Raw genomic sequence first — 21,860 nt, 5'->3', positions numbered from 1 at the left:
TGTTTTTTTGTGGCGCGTACGTCCTTCACGCTCGGCTGCCATTTGGGCACTCGCCGGCACTCAGTCGTGGCCTCAGCTTGTGTCTTAATTGTGGTAAATATTTGCTAGTCCGGGGGCTTGCTTACGCCAGGAATTTCGATGATCGGTCTTCTCTCTCTCTCTCTCACTTTCGCTGGGCTCCTACCCCCAACAAGTGGCCAATATTTTCGGGAAAAGTGAAGCAACACGTTTGAAAAGAGGCCATCGCCCCAAGTCCACTCAGAGGCTTCGTTATCTTCGTTTTCCTGAGTTCGGGAATTCTTGCAAGAATTTGGGAATTCTCAATTTTCATAGCATACTTTTTGGGGGGCAGCAGAATATAGAAATCTTTGAGGGCGAAGAGCGCCAAGGAAATTTAAATGTTTCAATAAGACTAGGATTATATAATCATTTAAGTAATGGGGCTCTTAAAAATGCCTCTAAAATGTGCATTTTTCTGATTTTATTATATATTTTTCGCTTGATTCTAGTCCAAAATACTTGATTTGTGCCCCAAAAGGTGGACGAAGTATTCAATACTCTTATTTCCCATTCGTTTGGCCACTTGGAACCCTCAAATATGCATCGTCTTTGGTGTTGCAAGAATCGGCAAACGCTTTAAATGATTAATGGCCGCCAGGGTGCAGCAGTATCGTCTATAGCTTCATGCTACTTAGCTCTGCCCCCCCCCCCCCCCCCCTTTCTTATGCAAGGGGCCCTGCTCGACGGGCAGGCCCTCCTGGCCATTGGTGCCGAAAGTAGGTACCATTCATAGGCTATTAACGCTCCACTGAAGAGCGGCGAAAAACAGAAACAGAAACACGCATCACACACACACATATATGTGCATGTGTGTGTGTGTGTGTGTATGGATAATACAACAAACAAATCAGCAGAATGAAACATCGACAACAAAATGCTAAAATGCTCTGCTCTGCTCTGCTCTGCACTGCTGGAGGGAAAACCGAAGCCGAAGTCGAAGCCGAAACAGAAACCCAACGAGCGTATAGCCAGCTATGGAGCTATGGAGCTGTGGAGGCTCCTCCATTCGCTGCTGCGAATCAGCGATGCGATTTGATGGATATTAAAATGACCGTAAAAAGGAATTAAGGTCTGTCAGACTTTGCAATTGAGTGAATACGGGCGCGAGAGGCGGCAAATGGCAAACAAAGAGAGGCCCAGAATGTAGCGATCTTGGGGGGGGGGGGGAGCATCGAGTGCCGAAAAGTAAACCAAAACAAATATGCCACATACTACCCGGGGTCGTAAAGCCTCTGTGGTCCTCCCCCCAAAAAATATGAATATCCAAAAGTCGGCAAACTTTCAAAAGGGCTGGAGGGTGGGCGATGGGGGTGGGGGGCTGCAAAACCGCAGAACTTAATTAGTGTCATGTTGCAAGCCGAAGCTGGAAAAAAACAAACGGAAATCGTCAGAAGCAACTGCAGGACACAATTTGTGGCACAAGTGGCAGGCAGATACTTTTCACTTGATTCAACAAAAATGACTTTATCCAAAGGCCCCAAAGATCTCCGAACAGACATCGTTCGGCCCCCCCGTCCCTCCGCGGCAGAGTGGCAGCCAATTTGACTGATGAGCAGCGACCCCCCACCCCCCCCACACATCGCCACAGACAGCCATCATCTGTGCGGATCTCTTGGGGACCGGGACTGAGCAACGTGTGAAGTCCATCAATCTGTATCTGTATCTGTAGCTGTATCTGTAGCTGTATCTGTATCTGGCGTGCGACCTGCGTTCGTTCGTTACCTGCCACTGGCCCTTGTGTCTCCTGGGTGGCCTTCGGCTGGAACTCACACGTTGCTACGCGGTGGCATTAATCATGAGACCGGACAACGGACAACGGTCCACGGATCCAACCATCAAACAAGAAGGAAAGAAACCTCAGTTTTTGGCGCTTCGAAGCTTTGGATACGCTACAAAGGGGGGCAAGATGTATGCCAAAAAGAGGGGAATCCCCCACACGAGGGTTGCCAGAGCTGAGAGCGAGTGTGAGAGCGAAAGTGTGCTGTGGGCTGGGAGAGAGGGAGAGGTGCAAGGCACAGCTAGGTTGGCCCTGGAGCCTCCATCTCTGACCCCCGACCCTTTAATCACGCTCCGCTCCCTCATCGATGGATCAGAGTAGACAAAACCCCACTAAAAGTCGGCATACCCTTCGAATAAGCGCAGAAAGGCCACCAATTAGGCCGCCAGGACTAGGAGACCCCAAGGACCCCAAGGACGTGCGTGCGTGTGTGTGTGGTCCCCGTGTTTTGCAGAATTTCGAGCAGCTGATTTTTTGGCATTTATGTGGATTTTTGTGGCTCTTTTTGTGGGGATTGTGTTTGTCTGTTTTTTGCCTGTTTTTGTGTTTTTTTTTTTTGGCCAATGCCTGTCTATAATTACTGAGGCATTAAGCTCGTTTCCATGGCTTGGTTTTTCGGATCCGCTGGCTGGCTGCCTTGCCCACGCGTGCGCTACCGAAGAACACACCGCACCTCCCCCCACCGCCCCCCCCCCCCCCCTGCCGCCCCCTTGCCTGCCTTCAGCGATGGTGCACACACGACTAATTTTCCAATTGGAAAATCATGTGCTTTACATATGAAAAGGCCGCTGCGCGTGTCGCTCGGCCAACCATGTGAGTGAATAGATGTGAATACACTCATTCCCCCTCTACATATATTCACGAAAACAAAAAAAAAAACGCAATTATATCGGTCGGTTGCATTTCGATACATTTGGTTGCCTTACGCCGCACACGACTGACCGCGCAGCAGCGCATGTTTTTGGCTGGCAGAGCGGCAAGAGGGGGGGAGGGGAGAGGGGGGTAGAGTAGGGAAAAGGGTAGAGGGTGGCGGGTGGCGGGTGGAGGGAGCGGCTTAGACTCGTTTCAAAACACTGAAATTATAGAAAATCAAAAGTGTGACCGCTGCACAAATACACCGTCAAAAAAACAAAAAACAAAACAGGGATCGTTGCGGCACTCGATCGGGGAGGGGTCGGAGTCGGAGTCGGGGTCGGGGTCCCAGCATGTATGCCACGTCCCGTGCATCCCCTCCCTGTTGGGGGGCTTTGATTAATTTGCCAGAAGGCAAAAGACTTTGGTTAGCAGTAGCGTGCCGCAACGTTGAGTCCCCCTCCGCCCCCCCTCCACCATGCCCCCCCTCCACATGCCCCCCCTCCACCATGCCCCCTCCTTCCCGCTCTTTTAACCTGCTTTTGATGGTGGCCTGTCCCTCGCGTTTAAGTGAATTTTGTTGCACATTTGCATTTAGATGACGGCAGTGGCAGTGGCAGTTGCAATTGTTTATGGCTTACACCTTAGACTGTTGCCACAGCCGCAACATTCGATGGTTGTTGGGTTGCGTACCCCATGAAATATGTCCAAAGGTACCATATGATAGATGGATCAGGCGTCGAAAGGGGGAATTTAGGGAGAGAACATTCTGTATTCCTTCCAGGCTTCCTGAGAACTCGAGACTTACGATAGTCTCTCCAATATGGCATCTGTTCTATGGGCTTTACGGATAAACTAATGATAAATAGCTCAATTTCTATACAGAAAGAAGTCCCAATGGTGTGCACGTAAGCCAGGTGTTCAAAGAGCCAAACGACAGCCTGGTGTCCTGATTCCGGCTTAAATAATAGTCCCATCGCAAATTCCTTTGGCAATCTGATAGATCTGATCAATCTTTATGAATCTGCTTTATAAGTTCCCTCTTTAAGAAGCCCTAAGAGGGCGTGTCCATACATATACCTGCGTTAAGCCCCCTTCTTGTCGCCCAATTCTTTTGCCACCCAGAAATTCCCTGCTTTGCTGCAGTAACTTTCTTTTTCATTTTGGCATAATATCCAACCTTGAAATGTCTAAATTTACCCCAAAAAAAAAGGGGGGACAGCAGAGGATTCCCCCCCCGTAAGAGGCTCATCGGTGATCTGAAATTCCTTTAGGATGGCCAACAAATTATTGCATTTAAATATAATTTCCTTTAAAAATAAACTTAATGAAACAGCGGCGTGATGTGCAATTGACACGAAGAGGAGACCACGAGACCAGCTTTCATGACTGCTGAATCTCAAGACGAAAGATGGTATCGTATCCGAGGCTTACGCTGAAGCTGCCATTAAAGCCGAGGCTTGGGAATCATGGGCCAAAGCAAACAATTTGCCACTGCGTGGCATCCATTCACTGCATCCACTGCATCCAGTGGCTACTTGCTACGCCGCAGAGCACGCACTCGGGAACCCATAATTATCCAGAGACCGGAGAGGAGGCATCGTGTCATGAGAAAAACGTTTATGGCACAACAAAAGCTCCAATTGGCCAAAGATATTTTCGCAGCTGCTGCTGCTGGTGCTGTGGGGTCCGCTGGGAGAGGGCTGGGGGGGGGAGGAGGAGCCTGCATTATAATTAATCAAGAAATGTATGCACACAGAAATCAAAAATAATCATCAATGCGGCTTAAGGGAAGTGTGATGTGATGTGATGTGAAAGTGTTGCAACATGTTGAAAGCGAATGATGCCCAGAGCCATCTCTGGGGCGATGACAGCAGCAACAGACAGACAGACAGGGAGAGAGAGAGAGAGGGGTGGGGGGGGGGGGGGGGAGGGGGGGGCAGCAACAGGCATCAAGTGTCCAACATTATCACCATCATCATCATCATCTTCGGAGGCATCCGTGGCCGATCGTGATAGGCCCTGAAAACAAGGCGCTACAATTTGGCATTACATGAAAATTGCATTCGATATTAGCTGGAAAGGTAGACGACAGACCCGAAGCCCAAGACCCGGTTTTTGGGTTCCGTTCCTCTTTAATTAGATGCCGCGTCAACAAGGTGCTAAATGGGCTGCCATTATAATCGAGGCGTGGGCTGGGGGTTCCGAAAATGAAAGCTGTGGCCCCAGCTGTCGCTGTCGCTGTCGCTGTCGCTGTCCTGTCCACCCCAGGGGCATGCGTTGCTCTCCTTGTTCCGTCTGCTCCGGCTCCGACTCGGCTCCGGCTCGACTCCGGCTCGACTGTTGATTATGCAGAGGTGATAATTGCAGTGTCCGACGCGTCAAGATTTATTTTTTTCGATGCTTTAACGATGTGTTAAAATAAATTGCATACTTGTATCTCGGGAAGTGAGCAGACAATTGCCCCTCCCTCTCTCCCTCTCCCCCTCTCCCTGTCCCTCTCTCTCTAGCTCTGTGAAAAAAACCCACAAAACGTCGCGCCTGTGTACATAAAAATTTAATGGGCGCCTTGCTTCCCCCCCCCGCACATCAATCCCTCCTGTAATTGCAGGGCAGACTTATTAAAATATCAGAAATATCTGAGAATAAGGTGATAATGGGGACGCACACGCCCGCAGATCCGATCCTGCCGATCCAGAGATCCCCCCGCAGACAGAGACATGAAAATACTTTCTAAAAAATCGCAGATTTATTGCCCAATGAAAAGTTGCAATCTTTTCTTTCGCTAACGGTACGTAATTCAATATTCTCCAACATACTTTGCCGGTCCTTGGCCTAACCTCAAAAATCCCAAAGTCTGGTCTTCCTTCCAATGAATTTTGTAGGCAACCCAAAAAGGAGACGTTTTTTTTCGGTTCGGTTCGGTTCGGTTCGGTTCGGTAATCGGATCTTTGGACGAGGATATCGGATTTTTTCGACATTCGCCTGTTGCGTTTTTCTGCCTAATCAGTCGTGAATAATTTGCAGCTACTGTGTACGCCACAGCAGTCGGAGGATTGGACGATTGGAGGATGGTACGGTACGCTCTCCTTCCGCTTGGCTAAAGCGTGTCTGTGTCTGCAACATATGGTTCGAGCCATAAAAGAAGTCTGGCTCTGTCGCTGTCTCTGGCTGCACTTTGCAGTTCTTTTGGGTTCTGCTTTTCTTTTTTTTTGGGTGTAGCACGTGCTTCAATGCACATGACACCGAATCGCAACTGATTTTTGAATGTGGAAGATGGGCGGGGGATGACAGGAAGTGCTAAAGAGAGCAACAAGAACTCTTCTTCTAGACCATACCCCGATCCAATCCATCGATTCGCCCCCCCCCAACAACAACAACAACATTTCGCAGGGATTAGGCAAACCCATTGAGCACTCAGAATGCTCGCCTCGAACCTTTGTTTTAGTGCCGGGTTTTCCCCGAAATCCGCGCTCATCAATCCGTTCTGAATGCCACCAACGTTGACCATCAAACCATTCCTTGACCTGGCTATGGCGATGGCAGCTGCCACTACCGCCACACAAAGACTGTGCATCCGCCCAGCAAAGCACAAGCCCCAAAGAGTCACTTCCCCAAAAAAAAACAAAAAAAGAAAGAAATCGGCAAATCATAAAAGCTTCAAATTCTTAGAAATTTTTTGGCCACAGCCTAGAAACTCTATCTAGTCATTGATTTTTGTGTGTCGGCTTTTTGATCTTTGGCCGGTCGGATCGATGGATTGATCGGGCCAGGGATCCGACAGCTGCTCCTCCGGCTGCTGCCTCGAACGAGCGAAGGTCTCAAATCGCGAAAAAGGTTTGGAAGCTTGGGCATGCGCCAAACATTTGGTCAGTGCGCCCCAACTGTTTTTTTCAAGGCAAAAAAAGCAGCCACCATATAGATTGAGTTTGTCTACAAATATTATAATGCCAGGTCCGCCAGCTGGCGGTACGAAGGGGATGGGATCCGCAGGAAGAGCAAAGAGAAAAGCCTTGAATTTCCTCTAAATAGTTCCTGAGGGATACGATCGATGTGGTGCTCAATAGATTTTGCCACTCACCTTTTTAGTCAATAATTCTCCACTCTCTTCTATCTCCTTGCAGCGCTACTCCGGTCTACGAAGAACACTTCCGCACACATTTATTTATTTATATATGCACTGCACACTCTTGTCCTTTTTCTACAATATTTACAAACGCACTGGAATAAGCAAGAAATTCCAATAAAAGCACAGAAAATATCTTAAACACACTCCCACCACACTCGCATATTTTGCTCTGAAGGCAAAAGAGAGAGGGAGAGATAGAGAGAGGCATTACCAATGTTTGGAACAGCAGTGTAAACTGTAAAGAGAGACGCGCGCTCATTCCTTTTGTATGTTCTTCTTGCTGGAGTGGGAAAGAGACAAAACGAGGCGCCTTTTATGCACAATTCACTCGCAAAAAAACAAATGAAAAAAAAAACTGCGACGCAATGGAATCGCGGTCACGGCACTCCTTCTGATTTTAGGACACAAACAAACATTAATTAATGCATAAAATAATATTTGTTGTTCATTTCCTGCACTTTCAAATTGTCTCGCATAATTATCTCTGCAATCTGGCGCAGGGGGGCCGGCACGGAACTTGATCCCGCACTTTTTCTAGTATTTAAATACGATTTTTCGACATTTTTACGTTTATTCACTGCAGCACTTGATTGCACACATACGCAAGAACTTTTCCCGTTTGATTTTCACCATTTTCCGCACTTTTCTCGACCTGAATCGCGGAGCCGTCTTGAAAACCGCGCGTTTTTTCCGCTGGACCGTGGGAAGTGGAAACTTTGCGAGAGAGCGGTACAAATGCAATGCGTAGGTGGCTTAGGTGCGCGTGCTCGCTCATTCCATGCTCTCTCCTTCTAGGCTTGCTCTTCCTTATTGCGTGCACATTCCATGCTCTCCGTTTGCGTCTTCTTCCAACCGCCCGCTCATTGAAATTTGTCATCTCCGGCGCGAACTCCTTTGGTCAAGGGATGGTGTGGGGAGAGGAGATCGATCGAAAGTGTGTGGCTGTGGGCACCTGTTGGTGCGAGTGGGATGGTGCAATCATTCCATGCTCTCCATGGTAGAGGAGGGATGCAATTTTGCCTGTAAATAAATGTGGAATTACAGTTTCCAATGCAATTTATTTAACAATATTTTTTGTCTGAGATCAAATTCAATCTATGCACATATGTTCTAATTAGAAACCTCGATGATTTTTACATTCTTGATGATGGAGGCCTTCTTGGGGCCACTCTGGACAGTGCCGATAATCCAGGCCGGGCTGCCACCATATTCATCAAAAAACTTGCAAAAGGCAACGGCGTCATCACGTGGCATGCAGATGAGCAGACCACCGGAAGTCTCAGGAGAAAGTCCCTGCAGCAGGGGGCTCACACCGCCGCCGGCGGCCCCTTTGGCGGCAGCTACCGTGTGTTTGATCACCGGCAGAGTATCAATGACAAACGACACTGGCTCCTTTTGGAGCAAAGCCAGTTCGTTGGCATGGTGCAGGATACCCAACCCGGACACAGCCATGGCCCCATGGGCATTGTGCACGTGCATGAGGTTAGCGGCCTTGCGATTGATTAGACACATCGAGTGGAGGGCCTGACGATAGGCCACACGGACATCATCCTTGGAGAGGAACGAAGTGTAGAGGTCCCAGCGGTTCAAATCATAGATAGACTCATACGCATCGATGGCCACCTGGGTACCCAGAGCCTTGGTCAGCACAAGGACATCACCATCCAGAGCGTTGTCGCGTGCCAGATATAGGTGTTGCGGCCAGTAGGCCGAGGCCAATGCGCCGACGATGAAAGTGCTATTGGACTTGTACGAGGCCCAAGTCTGCACCCCGTCGGTGTGCATACAGCTCTCCCTGAAGCCGTCCGACATAATCGAGAACAGCCCACTGACCATGGCTTTGCTCATATCAGGGGGCCTGCAGAAGAGCATCATCGTTTTCTCACAATCCGTGATGCCCTTGGCGCAGAGACTGCCGACTGCCTCGGCGAAAATGATCTTCCCCAGGACGTAGGGATTGTCAATCATCGGGTACCGAAACTCGATGGCCAAGTTCTGGTCCTTTCCACCGCGAGGTTTCTTGCTGATTTCCATTCGGCGTAGCATCTCCTCCAGCTCCGTTTCCTGCCGCTGTCCGCCTGGGGTGGTGGTGGAGGCGGGGCCATGGAGCAGCTCCGCCACCACGCTTTCGGGTACCTTGCAGCCGGAAAGACTCAAGCCAAGGCTGGGGTTTAGATGGAAGGCCATTGTAAAATTTAATAGGCAATCTCTAAATTTTGTTTCCTTTCACAATCAGAAAGCGTTTGACAGCGTTTTGTCTGTCAAGTTACAGGGTTGCGTAGACTAAAATGGCTAACAGTTCCTGTTAAAATGACGTTTCGAATGGACCTTATCGATAGTTATTATAACTAATATACATATATATCATTCCTTGTCAAACAATCTTTGCATTTATTTTTTTTTTAATGTTAAGAGCGTAGACTCGTCAGTTTATTGGATGGAAATGGGAATCACCCACTACGGCAACCTGACGAGACAGGGCGGCTGAGTACAAGGCCATCCTTGAAGCAGGGAATGTAGATCTGAGGCTGTACAGGTGCAAATACATCAGACATGACACAGTACCTGACATTATGGGGCGACATTCCAAGCTGTTTTTCATGGCGCCACTGTTTGAGAACACATGTAACTTTGGGGTTCGGAGGATACATGATAGGTGCGTATTTTACCCGTATGAACAATAATTTGAAACATAATTTCCATATTGCCATATACTTCTTACTTGGATACAATTTTCCAATTTAAAGCCTTAGAATAGTAGTTTTTCAGAGCAGCAGTAGGGGGATTTACACTCTAATAAAGGAAATGTACGTACATATAGGCATGGCATACGATTTGAGGGGGCATATAAAAAAGGATAGCTATATAAATATCATTGTGTTGTTGCTGTGTGTGTGTTCCGCATTCGTTTGTTTTAGGATTCAAAGGTTAGGTGGTTTCAGTCCCCACTCTCTCAATCTCTCGAGTGTTCACATAAGGCGACCCATCCAGTCGGTCAGGGTATTCAGTTCCTTCTCCTTGGCGGATGATTCCACAAACTGAATATTCTGCGAGATGTGGGCAAATTCGAAATCCCTGCCGGGCTTGCCCAGGGTCACGGGCTTATTGACATCATCGTCGCCCACGGACTGTAGCTTGCGGCTGCGTGTGTCCCGCACGGTATGCAGCTCCTTTTCGAGGAGACTCTTGATGACCTGTGCACTCTTGGCCGTTGTCTGGTCCTGTTTGTTGCATAGCACCAGCACAGAGCAGGGCTGGGTGGCGCTATCCGCCAGAATGGTGTACAGAGTGCTGCAAGGAAAGAGTGTCAATAAGAGAATATCTATGGACTATGCTATGGAAGATCTTCAGCACTTACTCTGCCACATCCCGGATATCCTTTTGCACTGTCACCGAGTCCACGACAAACACAATGCCCTTTGCCTTGTGCTTGTACAGATCGAAGCATTTGTCCCGCACGCGATAGTGTCCGGGTATGTCCACGAGGCGAACGGATGAGTGTCCACCCGCCTGATAGTCGCCCACATTCTCCTTGATGGACGTGAAGGTCTCCGGCAATTTGCCATGCAACAGCTGCATAAATATGGCACTCTTGCCGGACTCACATAGCCCCGTTAAGAGAAAGTCCCTGCGGCCGGCCGAACGTCGTCGCAGAATGACAAATATCGCTGCAAATGGAGGAAGAATTGGAATTAGCATTATTTCTGGGTGCAAGCCACGTGGCCAACTCACCCACAGCAATGAAGCCGAGCAGCAGGGCCACCAGGATGGGCCCCGAGTCAATCTCTCCCAGCTTAATGTGCTTCTTTTCGCGTACATTTTCATTTAGTTTGTCCATTTTCGTGCAAACAATCCGTTTCTGGGGGCAAAGTGACACGCACTGACCCTCAGAAATATACCGAAATACGTCACAAATTTCAAAATATACTGACAAATTATTTGTATTTAAATTCCATCATATCCTCGATTTTGATATTCCGTCGAATATTACTAACTAGCTAAGACCCTCAGGGCTGAACTCATAGTTTTATCCAATTATTAAATCAATATCCTAATAAACCTCAGTTGTCCACTTTTGAACATGCCTTTTTTACGAATTTAAAAAAAAAATTGAGATTTTGATGGCAAACGATCAGGAATTCGATGCTGATATCCGATGTGGCTAGTGACATGGCTCTAAATAGCGTTACTACACGATTTCTACATTGGTGCATTGGACAAGAGGGTGAGTCCATAACGCGTCTTAAAATATACTGGAAAATACTAGAAATAATATGAAAAGTAAAAAACTTTCAAGGTGTATGACCTGGACACGATGGTGGCACGAAAATCAGTGTGACCTCGGACTACTGGAAGCTGTCAGCTGCCAACGTCAAATATTGACGCGCGCAGCTTGAAATTTATGTGAAAATACTTTTATTTCAGAGGTTTAAGGTTTAAATCGTGGCCTTTACGAAGCGTTTGCCAAGCATAACAGAAAATTTAATGTATGTCGAGCGCCTTCTATATATCCATTGCATTTAAACGCACAGTTTTGGTTCCTTGGGTCCATCCATTCCACTCCACTCACGCATCGCGCTTCATTATCATATTGTAAATCAAACGAAAGGTAACATTACAAGAGAATGCCCAGACGGGCACCGAAATGGCATTGTACACGCCAGTGGGAAAACTCAGGAGGCCCGTAAATGGCGCCAGGCTGATGCGCAAGTCGATGACTATCACGGGTGTGCTGCGATTCAGGATGCTGACAACGATAAGGATCAGGGCCAACAGTACTTTGGATACGTAATATGCCACCGTATCGATTCCCATCTCCTTGAAGGCGTCTATATTTTTGGCCGACTTGAATTTGGCCTCTGCATCGGCGACTTTCCGTTCCGCGCGCAGAGTTTTAATGGCCTTGACGTACTCCCCCGAATGTTCCGCATTGCGCACATTTTCCAACTCCTCCCGGGCAGCATCTATCTCGGATTGCCACAGCCGTCCGTCCGCTCGGCTAGTCTTCCAAAAACGTGACACTTTCAGCTGTGGAGGGAAGGGAAGAGAAGACCTTTAGTCGCCGCCGCCGACTGTTTTCGGACACAACGTTCCGTGCGCTCTTTTTGGATGACTTACGTAGTTCCGTATGAAATCTGGCAGGATCGTGTTGATAAGACTCAGCAGGGCTATAAGTGGTAATAGTTCCATCGCTTTGTGTCAGATTATGGCCAATGATGGTGAGTTTTAGTGACCAAATTAAAATATATGTCTGAAAATAACAAAGTAGTTTTAGCTGTGTTGGTAAATGACACAAAATCTAAAACAGCTGACTTTTATTCAAAAAGTTGGCAGCGCCCTTTCTGTCTGTCTCGCTCTCTCCCACTATCTCAGAGCCGGCAAAACAAAACACACATTTTTTTCTGGGAGAATTTTCTTGAATGTTCCACAAGAAATGACTGATTAGCAGAGGAGCAAATGCAAAACCACAAACATGGAAGATAGCAACGAAGAGGTAAGCCTTTGCGCAGTTCAAAAACATATAATTTATGATTGATTTCTCGCTAGATTGAACCCTGTCGTAGCATTGGGCCGCACGAGCTGGACGCCGTAAAAAGTCAGGCGGTTATAAAATTATCGCCCGTCCAGCTGCCGGCCCATTTCAAGCGCCTAGAATGCAACACGAATCTGAATCTGCCACCCCTCAACTGGCTGACGACCTCCCACAGCAGCCACGGGCTGCACCAGGCTCTGTATCAGAGTGCTGGCTTCGCCAGCTTCCGTCTGGGCCAGATGTTTCCCGACTGTGTTGGCGAGGTGGATGTGGTGTCCGATGCGGAGAACATCAAGCAGTTGCTGAAGCTCCCGTACAGTGCCCAGAGCCCCATTAGCATGGTGGTACACAAGGTGGGCAACACCCTGCTGCTGGACGAGTTCGATATACAGAAATATCTGCTACGGAAATCGGATGATGACTGGAAATGGCTGCGCACGTTCATCCTCGAGCACATCTTGTCGTTTGGCGACAAGCAGCACAACTACTGCCTGAAGGAGCGCAATCGGGAGGCTCTGCAAACAAAGAATCTGCTCTCCAAGTTCCTGTATCACAGCCTAAAACAAACCGGCGATGGCGGAGAGTATGATGTGCACACAACGCCCACGCAGTTGACCAGCAGACGCCAGGGATTGCCCATCACGGGTCCCGTGCTGCCAGAGCCGAAGATCGAGGAGAATGTTCCCGATCCCAAGTCCAGTCATGCGTTCAACCGGAACGTGGTGTGGACCTTTGAGGATATCCGTATGCTCATTGGCACCGACATGCCCATCTTTGGAGGGCCCAATCGACCGTGCATTAGCCTCCGCCTGCGCGACGCCGCCCAGCCCATAAATGTGCTGACTGGCATCGACTACTGGCTGGATAACCTCATGTGCAATGTCCCCGAGGTTGTGATGTGCTACCATCTGGATGGGATTGTCCAGAAATACGAAATCATCAAGACTGAGGATCTGCCCTATCTGGAGAACTCGCAATTCTCGCCGCAGGTGGTGCGCAATGTGGCCCAGAATATATTGGCCTTCCTCAAGGCCAATGCCACGAAGGCCGGCCACACCTACTGGCTGTTCAAGGGACGCAACGATGATGTGGTCAAGCTCTACGACCTGACCACTCTCTACCAGAACCAGACGACCCAGGCCGCCGAAGAGTCTGAGTCGCCGCCGCAGCAGCAGGTGAACCCGTTTACCGTGCCCGTGGGCATGCTGCTCTATTCTGTCGCTCGCAACATGAAGAACACGCTGCAGCACATCAGCCCCAGGACGGCGGGCAGCATACGCGCCCTGCTGGACAACTGCATCAAGCTGTTGCCCAAGGAGCAGTATCCGCAAATTGTCAGCTCCTCGCACTATATACTCTCCGACCTGCATGTGCCGGCTGGCATCGATCCCAAGGCGCCCAAGTTCGAGGATCTCGACTCGGACACACAGTCGCTGTACGATGATGATGAGGAGGACGAGGAGGACTATGACGATGAGCCCCTGGACTGCGATGGAATCTATGGCAGTGACAAGTACTATCAAAGTGCCGAGCAGAGCGGAGGCAAGGCCAACGTGGCTGTGAGACACATTTGCGATGCTCTCAGGGAATTCAAATCGCACGCCAAGAAGTCCAAGCCGGCTCCCCTGCTCGCCTCGACAGCGGAACGTTGCACCATCTCGCTGGAGCACATCAGTGCGGGCATCTCCTGTCTGCAATACTTTAATGGCAATCAGGAGGAGAAGCTCAAGGAAACGGAGACGATTGCCAAGCAGGAGGAAAAGCAGCGCATTCTCCATGAAGAGCAGAATCCCAATATGGCCAGGCCGTTCAATGCCATACCACTGCCATATGAGCAGCTGCAGCTGACGCAGGCACAGTCCCAGTCCCAGACCCAGACCCAGTCCCAGTCCCAGTCCCAGCCGCAGGCAGAGGCACAGGCGGAAGCCATCAAGAAGCCCAACGCCAAGGCCAAAGGCAGCAAGTCCAAGGAGCTGGCCACCACCAATACCAGTACCACAGATGGAAAATCCTACACGCAGCTCAGTGCCAAGTTCAATAGTCAGCATTTTGGCTCGTGGAATGTCCATCTGAAGCTGCTGCTGCTGGAGAAGGCCTGCCTAACGGGCGCCACACTGGCGGAGCACCACTACGAGTCGCACCAGTACGGCTCCACGCTGCGATCCATTGAGCTGGCCTCTCGCTGCCAGCAGGTACTCAACAAGTACATGGCCAATGTGGTCTCACAACAGAGCTGCCTGCTGGGCCGAGCCGGCGACTGTTTCTTTCAAATGTCCAAGAACTGGGAGGCCATCGATGAGTATGTGCGCCAATACGAGGAGCAGGACGAATCGACCCGAGTGATTGGCGAAGAACTCTCACTGGAACTGGGGGAGGAGGAGGAGGAGCAGCTGCCTTCGCTGGCTCCCGTCAAAAACGTCGAACAGGTGATGATGGACAGCTGCAAGTGCTACGAACTGGCCCTGGAGCATGCCCAAAAGGCCGAGAGCAATGAGCTGCTGCGACGATTGGGAAATGTTCGAAACGAGCTGGGTCTCAAGTACATGTACTGGGCACAGGGTGAGTTTTTCTATAGAATACTGCTGGATATCTAACCGAAAGCATGAATGTACATTTCAGAGGAGTACCGCGAGGTTGTGGAGAAAAAAGAGGCCTCGGAAGCTGCCGGAGATGATAAACAGGAACAGGATAATGCCACTGCCGAACCGCTCTACGTTAAGCTGACTGTCAATTCTTATGACTGCCTGCGCCGTGGCATCGAGGCCTTTACCGCAGTGCAGGACAATGTTAATCTGGCCTTCCTTTATTGCAACATGGGTAGATTTATGCGTCTGCGCGCCCATCTGACCATGCCCAATGAGAGGTGTGTACCGTACCAGCTTGAGTCCATTATGCATATATTCTATATCTATTACCATTCGCAGTGCCATTACTTTAGACTCACAAAAAGCCTTTTATAACGAGGCCTTCAACTATTACGAGAAGGCCAAAGACTGCCTGGACACGCGTAAAGCGAATGCCGAGCTCTGGGATCTTGTCAATTGGGAGCTATCAACTGCCACCTTTACGCTAGCCAAACAGCTGCAGGACCACAGTGCAGCAGACAAGAACAGCCTGGTGGAGGCCTCCAAAGAGGTGCTCGAACTGCTGCAAAAGGCCTTGCGGCTGTGCGATGTGGAACATGCTGGGGCACGCCAAGTGCTCTACAGCTTTCGTGCTGGCTTGATACACAAAAGGTACCAGAACATTCAGAGATTGTAGAGATTTTGTATTTTGGTACTTAAAATCTCTTTCGTTTAGGATTGCATCTTTTCATTATTCGCAACTGCGTTCGAATGGCTGCTGCGATCTGTCGCAGCTGCCCAAATCCACGTTGCAGCTGTGCAAATATCACTACGAGAAGTCCACTCAAATCCTGGAGAGCCTCAAGGAGGTGGGCGACCTGCTGGTGGTGCAACTAGAGCGTATATCCCTGCATGAATTTCTGGCGGAACGTAAGTTTAACGAAATTAGTCCCACATGAATGTTTCCTAAGATGTTTTCCGACAGTTTCCACCCACTCTGCGCAGAAGATCAAGCAAATGCAAGCTGCTCTGGAGATTTGCTTGCAGTGCCAGACCATTTTTGGCCACGTCATCGATGCTAACAGCCAGGTCGATGACGAATTCGCCGCACATCTGTCACTCTTTGAGAGCCGCTTGCAGAATGCATTGAAGACGCTCACGAAGCTGCTGCTGACCGGCAAGGATCCCAAACAGCTGTCGGCATTGTACAAGCGCATGTATATGGAAACCTTGACTGGGAAACATGGGACAGGGGCCCAGCATACAGCAGCAGCAGCACGCGCTGCTGAAGCGCCACCAAAACATTTGCACACGCTGCTCGGCCGGCTACAAGCCATGTGCGACGCTCACCTCGCCGTGGGCTAGCCAAAGCGGCTGTACGTGTCTTCGAGGGGGTTTCATAAAGAACCGATCAAATCGTATGCATTGCATTGCTCGCTGTCTCTCGCTTGTTTATTAATGTATTCTGCGCTTAGCCCCGCTTGCCGCAACCGCAATCATCGCTGGTCGCCTCATCCACCCGGCCAACAGCGACGCCCATCTGCAGAAACGACACCAGCAGCATCACCACCACCACCACCATAGCCAGTTGTAGGATCTGTCAAAGCATCAACATTATTATCTTCAATATCACTTCAGTCTTCAAACTATAAATGTATGTGGCCGTATCGCGGTATATATCTCACCTTGCAGCGTCGTTGAGTTCTCATTTTGAGTGCGTTTGCTGGCCATGGGCACGGCGGCTCTTATAAAGTCTGAGGGTCTTGGGCCCAAAACGTGTCGCTCATCAAGATTGGCTAAACACACCCCCACAATCGAAGTCAGCTTCTGTTCAAAATTCTGTTGAACAAGAGCCAACAATCGCCACTACTGGATGCGCAGATATGCACAGAGGCCTTAGCTACGTTTCACTCTTAACTCTAAATACACTCTTAACCTAATCTCTTTTAGAACACTCTTTAACTTTAATGGAAATCAAGATCTGTCTCTGATGTACTCTTAGAAAATGGCTTTAATATTTAAGCTCTGTTTCCCAGTTTGATTATTACTTATAAAGTTGTACATCATTCATAAATTGAAGGCCAATAAAAAGCGTTTTAAAAGCAATGTTCCACCGTCTATAGGATGCTGATCCCCCAAGCCTTTTCCACTTCTAAACCATACATTATTCTAGCCAAGTGTTCCACCGCATTTGAGACAACTTTCAAAGACAATTTCCTAAAGTTTTACTCGAATATTATTGAAAAGCTTAGTGGGGCGTGGGGTTTTTATTGTTTATAATTTTATTGTAATTTTATCTGCACTTTTTTTGCTTTTGTATATAAATTCTACCAACGCAGCAGAAAGTTGAAGCCCAATGCCTTTTGCCATTTTCTGTGTCACCGACAAAAATGGTGTCACGGCTCGCATGGGAGCACCGTGGAGCCAATGTCAGCCAACAGTGGACAGAAATGCCACGAGTCACGAGTCACGAGGAAAAAGTGTTCAATAATGGGAAATGCTAGTGGTAGAAGCTTCCGACGAGTCATAGCTCGTTGCGTAATGGGCGGAGGGGGGGCTGGGGCCTCGTCTCCCACAGACAATGCCATAACCATAGACGACGCCTGCTATCTGGACCGCAGCCGAATTGAGAGCCAAGAGTTTTTGGCTCTGGGGTCTGGGGTCTGGACTGCTGCACACGTCGTCGGTGACGTCTTGAGATTGCTGCCACAAAGCGCAGAACGGGAGCTCGGAAACTTGGAAACTTGGCAGCTCGGGAACTCCGACGAGAGCCAAAATTGCATCACATTCCCCAGTCACGTAAGCGAATTATTATTGCCTGGATTTCCGTATAAAAACATACTATCCGAAGCAGTCAGGCATTAGTTACCCAGCAACCAGACAAACCCAAACAAACAAACCACAAAATGATGAAGTTCATGGTAAGTCCCCGCACAGCCAGCCCTCTACCGGAGCCCCAAACTGATCTAGATCCTTCCTCTGCTCCGCCCCTCAGTGCATTTTCATCTGCGCCGTGGCTGCAGTTTCGGCCAGCGGCTATGGAGGTCGCCGTGGAAGCTACGGCAGTGCACCAATTGGCGCCTATGCCTACCAGGTGCAGCCTGCCCTGACCGTCAAGGCGATCATACCCTCGTACGGCGGACAGCGCAGCGGCTATGGCCACAACCAGGGAGGATATGGCGGTGGCTATGAGGCGGCACCCATTTCTTCGGCCTACAGCAATGCCAACATTGGCAGCCAGTACTCCGGATCCGGCTATGGCGGTGCTCCGCCCGTCGATCGCGAGGCCATTGCCCTGGCCAAGCTCGCCCTCGCCGCACCCAGTGCCGGAGGACCCCTTGTCTGGCGCGAGCCCGCACGTCGCGTGCAGCCCGCCTACGGGCCCAGCAACTATGGTGCTCCCCAGCAGAGCTACGGACGCGGTGATGAGGCCCAGGGCGCTTCGGCGGCAGCTGCCTCCAGCTCAGTGGCTGGCGTCGGCAAGAAGGGATACCGGAAGTCATCCTATTAAGAGGCCAGAGGCACAACCACAGTGAATCGTCGTTAAGGAATCTAAGAATAAATGCAACGAAACATCAAGACTTAAACTATATAGAGTGTTCATTCGCTTGGGGGTTTTTTGGCTGGGTTCTGGGCTCAGATTTCTGTCTCATAGCTTTGGTTGGCCAAGAGCTGAACAAGCGCTAAAACGCTCTGGAAATTGCAGTCTGTCGTGACTTGAAATGAGTGCATAATCGTACTCGTATGAATGGAGTGGCTGAAAACTTCCAGAAAAGCTAAAAGCTGAAATGTTTTCAGATCTTCCAAAAACACCAGAGAATTTTCATGCTACGAATATGAAATTCCATTTACTGAATAGTTCTTCTAAGGTCTTTCCATACATGGATTATCCAGAACTTATTCTTGGAGAACACTGTTTCCAGTGCCTAGAAGCCTTTAACACTTATCCTCTAACCAGGGATCAGTAACAGTTTCCTTATGCGGAACTCTCATTCGAGTGCAGAGAGAACGTTACTCCAACGAATGTTCAAATAAAATGACAATATGTCAAATATTTGTATGGGGGGAGGTCTATGAAGACCCAGCGCGTTCGCGAATTCATTGAGAAAGTCGTGTGTGGCGGCGGGGGCTTGCTTGGGACAATCAGGCAACGAAACAATGGAACATCGCGTAACCCCAAGCGATTTTATAATGGCTCGCGACTCGAGACCTCCGACAAAAAGTAAATGGAAATCGAATACATACCCCAAAGGTACATTTGTATATAAATTGAGCAGTTATGTGGCCTGCATTGAAACAGTATAGCACTATAACGTTTATTATTATATATAACCCGTATATGTGCGGATCGTATATGGGTCACGTAAAGATCCAGTCTATTTTTCGCGTATAAAAGCGAGTGTTTCGGGCTAGGGAAATCATAGTTTGATTGATTATCCCACAACCAACAAAACTAAGCATTCACCATGAAGTACCTGGTAAGTAGTCCTGCAGACCCCTGCTCAAGGATCAGCCAGCTAATCCTCCTCCTCCCCACAGTTCGTCTGCATCAGCCTGGCCCTCTTCGCCTACATCAACGCTAGCCCGGTGTACGGTGGCAACCGCGGTGGATATGGCGGCGGAAACCACGGTGGATATGGCGGCGATCGTGTGGAGTACGAGCAAATCCTGGTGCCATCTTATGGCCGCGGACACGGCAACCAGGGCTATGATCGTCCCCAGATCCTGCGATCGGCTCCCTCTGGCTCCAGTGCCTCGGCTGCTGCCTCCGCGGCGGCTGCTGCCATCGCCCCTGGTCGCTACAGCCAGTGGGCCGTGCCCCGTTACGAGATCGATGGCAGCTACAACGGTCCCAGCCACGGACATGGCCGCGGCGGCTACTAATTCCTGCCCCTCAACGAAACGAATCGAGCCCATCAGACCTTTTTTCTTTGATCAAGCAGCAGCGGCAGCTATGCTCTGAGATTGGAAAATAAAAACGTCTTGAACCAAATGGTGAATGTTGAACAACAAAACAATACAGAGTTTTGCATATTAAGGGGGCCAGAAAAGAGGCTAAAGTATAGGGCATACTTTTCAGCGCCACATGGCTAAAATTGTGGCAGGGTATTATGATACTCTATACTCTATATAGTGCCATAGAGTTGTACAGGTTCATAGTCAGAGAAGAATAGATAGATCGTTCCTAGAAGTCGGGGGAGAATTCTTAATTTCTTATTTCATATTTCTTAAACAAGTCACTTGCTTTTTCTTATAAAATTCTACTGTAAAGTGTTCGGTAAAGGGGTTGCAATGTTCAGCTTAAAGAAACGAAATATTTTCGGAATATTTAGAAGAAAGCAGGTTCAATTGATATTACCTTCTCTTACACATAATCACCAATAGTTGTTCTATTCAAAAAACCCTCCCAAGTGACTCAACTTTCATGAGACACTGTCCCAAGGCACATGGGCCAGAGGCACTGCCACTCCAGACTTTAGGCACCAGCCTAAGCACGCAACGACCTGGCGAACACCCCCCATTGGAGGTCAGCATCCAAATTTCCCAGATACGAAGCTCGAGGTATGGGATGTTCTTGGTATCAGAAGGGGGACACAGCGCGAGACTTTGCAGAACGACAAAGTTCGGGCCAAAGCTGAAGCTGAGAAAAGACGGCAGAAACTGTGGGGAGCATCGTGGAGCTTGGAGCCGTGATAAATTCGCGGCGAGATCACGTCTCGAGTGCCACAATAATACTTTGCTTATATAAAGAACTGTGCGGGCCACTTCATTTGTTAATTGTGCCAACTGTGCCGAGCAGCTAGCGCCCCCCAAAAGACACAACAGACATTCTATAGCCATGAACACATTCGCTGTAAGTATACCGATGACTTCCCATTCCCGTTCGCGTTCCCGTTCGCGTTCCTCCAATCCAGACCAGTGGCTAACCTTCACGTATCGTTAACAACAGACTTTGGCGGTTCTCTTCTGCGCCTGCCTCATCGGCAACTGCCACGGAGGCTATGGCGGTGGCGGCCATGGAGGCTACGGCCAACAAGGAGGGTACGGACAGAGCTCCAATGGAGGTGCCGCTTCGGCTGCCAGCTCTGCTGCTGCCGCAGGCAATCAGCAGCAGCGTCCCGTTGAAATCATTGCTGGTGGTTCCCGCGGCGGCTATGGCGCTGAGATCCTTCGCCCCATTTCCCTGGGCTATGGCGGTCACTCGCAGCGTGGACCTCAGCACGGCAGCTACGGACGTCGCGGCGGATATGGACCCCGCTGGACTGTCCAGCCAGCTGGCGCCACTCTCCTGTATCCCGGCCAGAACAACTACCGGGCCTATGTCTCGCCCCCGGAGTACAGCAAGGTGGTGCTGCCCGTCCGTCCCGCTGAGCCCGTGGCCAAGCTGTTCATCCCGGAGAACCACTACGGCCAGCAGAGCTACGCCCCCCAGCAGAGCTACGGACCCCAGCAAAGCTACGGCCCCCAGCAAAGCTACAACGTCGAAGGACCACGATACTAGACGGTTGGATACTCCTCCTCCCCAATCCCCTTCTCAGTGTGGATTCGCTCCCGTGCAGCGCGAATAAAAAATACCAAAAGAAAACATAATCCCTACCAGTTTTGTTGTATAGTTTTGGGCGTACGGAAAGTGGGGGCACTATATCTTTGCTTCCGACTTGGGTCGGATCGAAGCAGAATTTCTGTTTTTATGCAGCTGCACGCAGCTGTGGCACTGGAAATTTGATTGCAACTTTTGGGGGGAATGTCTTTGCCGCGAACGTGCTGAGAAATTTGTAAACAAATTTGTTCAGTCGCAGAGTCTTTCGGTGAAAGAGTTCCATAGTCAAACTGGAACAGCAGGTATTATCAACGATTTACTGAAACTGGAACTTACGAATGTTTGAGCTATACAAATTCAATGTTTTTCCCAGCTTCTCTAACAGTTTCACCCAGTTCTTAGCC

At 49.5% G+C, this 21,860-nt stretch overlaps 7 protein-coding genes across 7 annotated transcripts; 4 read left to right on the top strand and 3 right to left on the bottom strand.

The window, feature by feature from the left end:
• Positions 1–7,928: 7,928 nt before the first annotated feature.
• Positions 7,929–9,005, bottom strand: LOC113566614 (selenide, water dikinase-like). Its single transcript, XM_026993043.1, has one exon. It carries the CDS (start codon positions 9,003–9,005, stop codon positions 7,929–7,931), a length of 1,077 nt encoding a protein of 358 aa, XP_026848844.1.
• A 506-nt stretch (positions 9,006–9,511) lies between these two features.
• LOC6602467 (signal recognition particle receptor subunit beta) lies at positions 9,512–10,700 on the bottom strand. Its single transcript, XM_026992940.1, has 3 exons — positions 10,551–10,700; positions 10,177–10,486; positions 9,512–10,109 (listed from the first exon to the last, which is right to left on the bottom strand). The coding sequence occupies exons 1-3, from the start codon at positions 10,654–10,656 to the stop codon at positions 9,788–9,790; spliced, it is 738 nt and encodes a 245-aa protein (XP_026848741.1). The 5' UTR covers positions 10,657–10,700; the 3' UTR covers positions 9,512–9,787.
• A 567-nt stretch (positions 10,701–11,267) lies between these two features.
• On the bottom strand, positions 11,268–12,054 carry LOC113566599 (tail-anchored protein insertion receptor WRB). The gene is made up of 2 exons (XM_026992967.1): positions 11,937–12,054; positions 11,268–11,846 (listed from the first exon to the last, which is right to left on the bottom strand). The coding sequence occupies exons 1-2, from the start codon at positions 12,006–12,008 to the stop codon at positions 11,385–11,387; spliced, it is 534 nt and encodes a 177-aa protein (XP_026848768.1). The 5' UTR covers positions 12,009–12,054; the 3' UTR covers positions 11,268–11,384.
• A 237-nt stretch (positions 12,055–12,291) lies between these two features.
• LOC6602469 (erythroid differentiation-related factor 1) lies at positions 12,292–17,021 on the top strand. Its single transcript, XM_026993042.1, has 6 exons — positions 12,292–12,312; positions 12,366–14,910; positions 14,971–15,214; positions 15,276–15,587; positions 15,652–15,845; positions 15,901–17,021. The coding sequence occupies exons 1-6, from the start codon at positions 12,292–12,294 to the stop codon at positions 16,278–16,280; spliced, it is 3,696 nt and encodes a 1,231-aa protein (XP_026848843.1). The 3' UTR covers positions 16,281–17,021.
• A 741-nt stretch (positions 17,022–17,762) lies between these two features.
• Positions 17,763–18,502, top strand: LOC6602470 (chorion protein S18). The gene is made up of 2 exons (XM_002027496.2): positions 17,763–17,836; positions 17,911–18,502. Exons 1-2 carry the CDS (start codon positions 17,822–17,824, stop codon positions 18,424–18,426), a joined length of 531 nt encoding a protein of 176 aa, XP_002027532.1. The 5' UTR covers positions 17,763–17,821; the 3' UTR covers positions 18,427–18,502.
• Positions 18,503–19,315: 813 nt separating this feature from the next.
• LOC6602471 (chorion protein S15) lies at positions 19,316–19,908 on the top strand. The gene is made up of 2 exons (XM_002027497.2): positions 19,316–19,393; positions 19,455–19,908. The coding sequence occupies exons 1-2, from the start codon at positions 19,382–19,384 to the stop codon at positions 19,797–19,799; spliced, it is 357 nt and encodes a 118-aa protein (XP_002027533.1). The 5' UTR covers positions 19,316–19,381; the 3' UTR covers positions 19,800–19,908.
• A 781-nt stretch (positions 19,909–20,689) lies between these two features.
• LOC6602472 (chorion protein S19) lies at positions 20,690–21,506 on the top strand. Its single transcript, XM_002027498.2, has 2 exons — positions 20,690–20,769; positions 20,866–21,506. Exons 1-2 carry the CDS (start codon positions 20,755–20,757, stop codon positions 21,415–21,417), a joined length of 567 nt encoding a protein of 188 aa, XP_002027534.1. The 5' UTR covers positions 20,690–20,754; the 3' UTR covers positions 21,418–21,506.
• The last annotated feature ends 354 nt before the right edge of the window (positions 21,507–21,860 follow it).

This window comes from Drosophila persimilis, unplaced genomic scaffold (genome assembly GCF_003286085.1).
Source record: "Drosophila persimilis strain 14011-0111.01,24,50 unplaced genomic scaffold, DperRS2 tig00000798-arrow-arrow-pilon, whole genome shotgun sequence".
Taxonomy (NCBI): domain Eukaryota; kingdom Metazoa; phylum Arthropoda; class Insecta; order Diptera; family Drosophilidae; genus Drosophila; species Drosophila persimilis.
The sequence above is the reverse complement of the archived record's forward strand: the minus strand, read 5'-3'. Positions and strand labels throughout refer to the sequence as shown.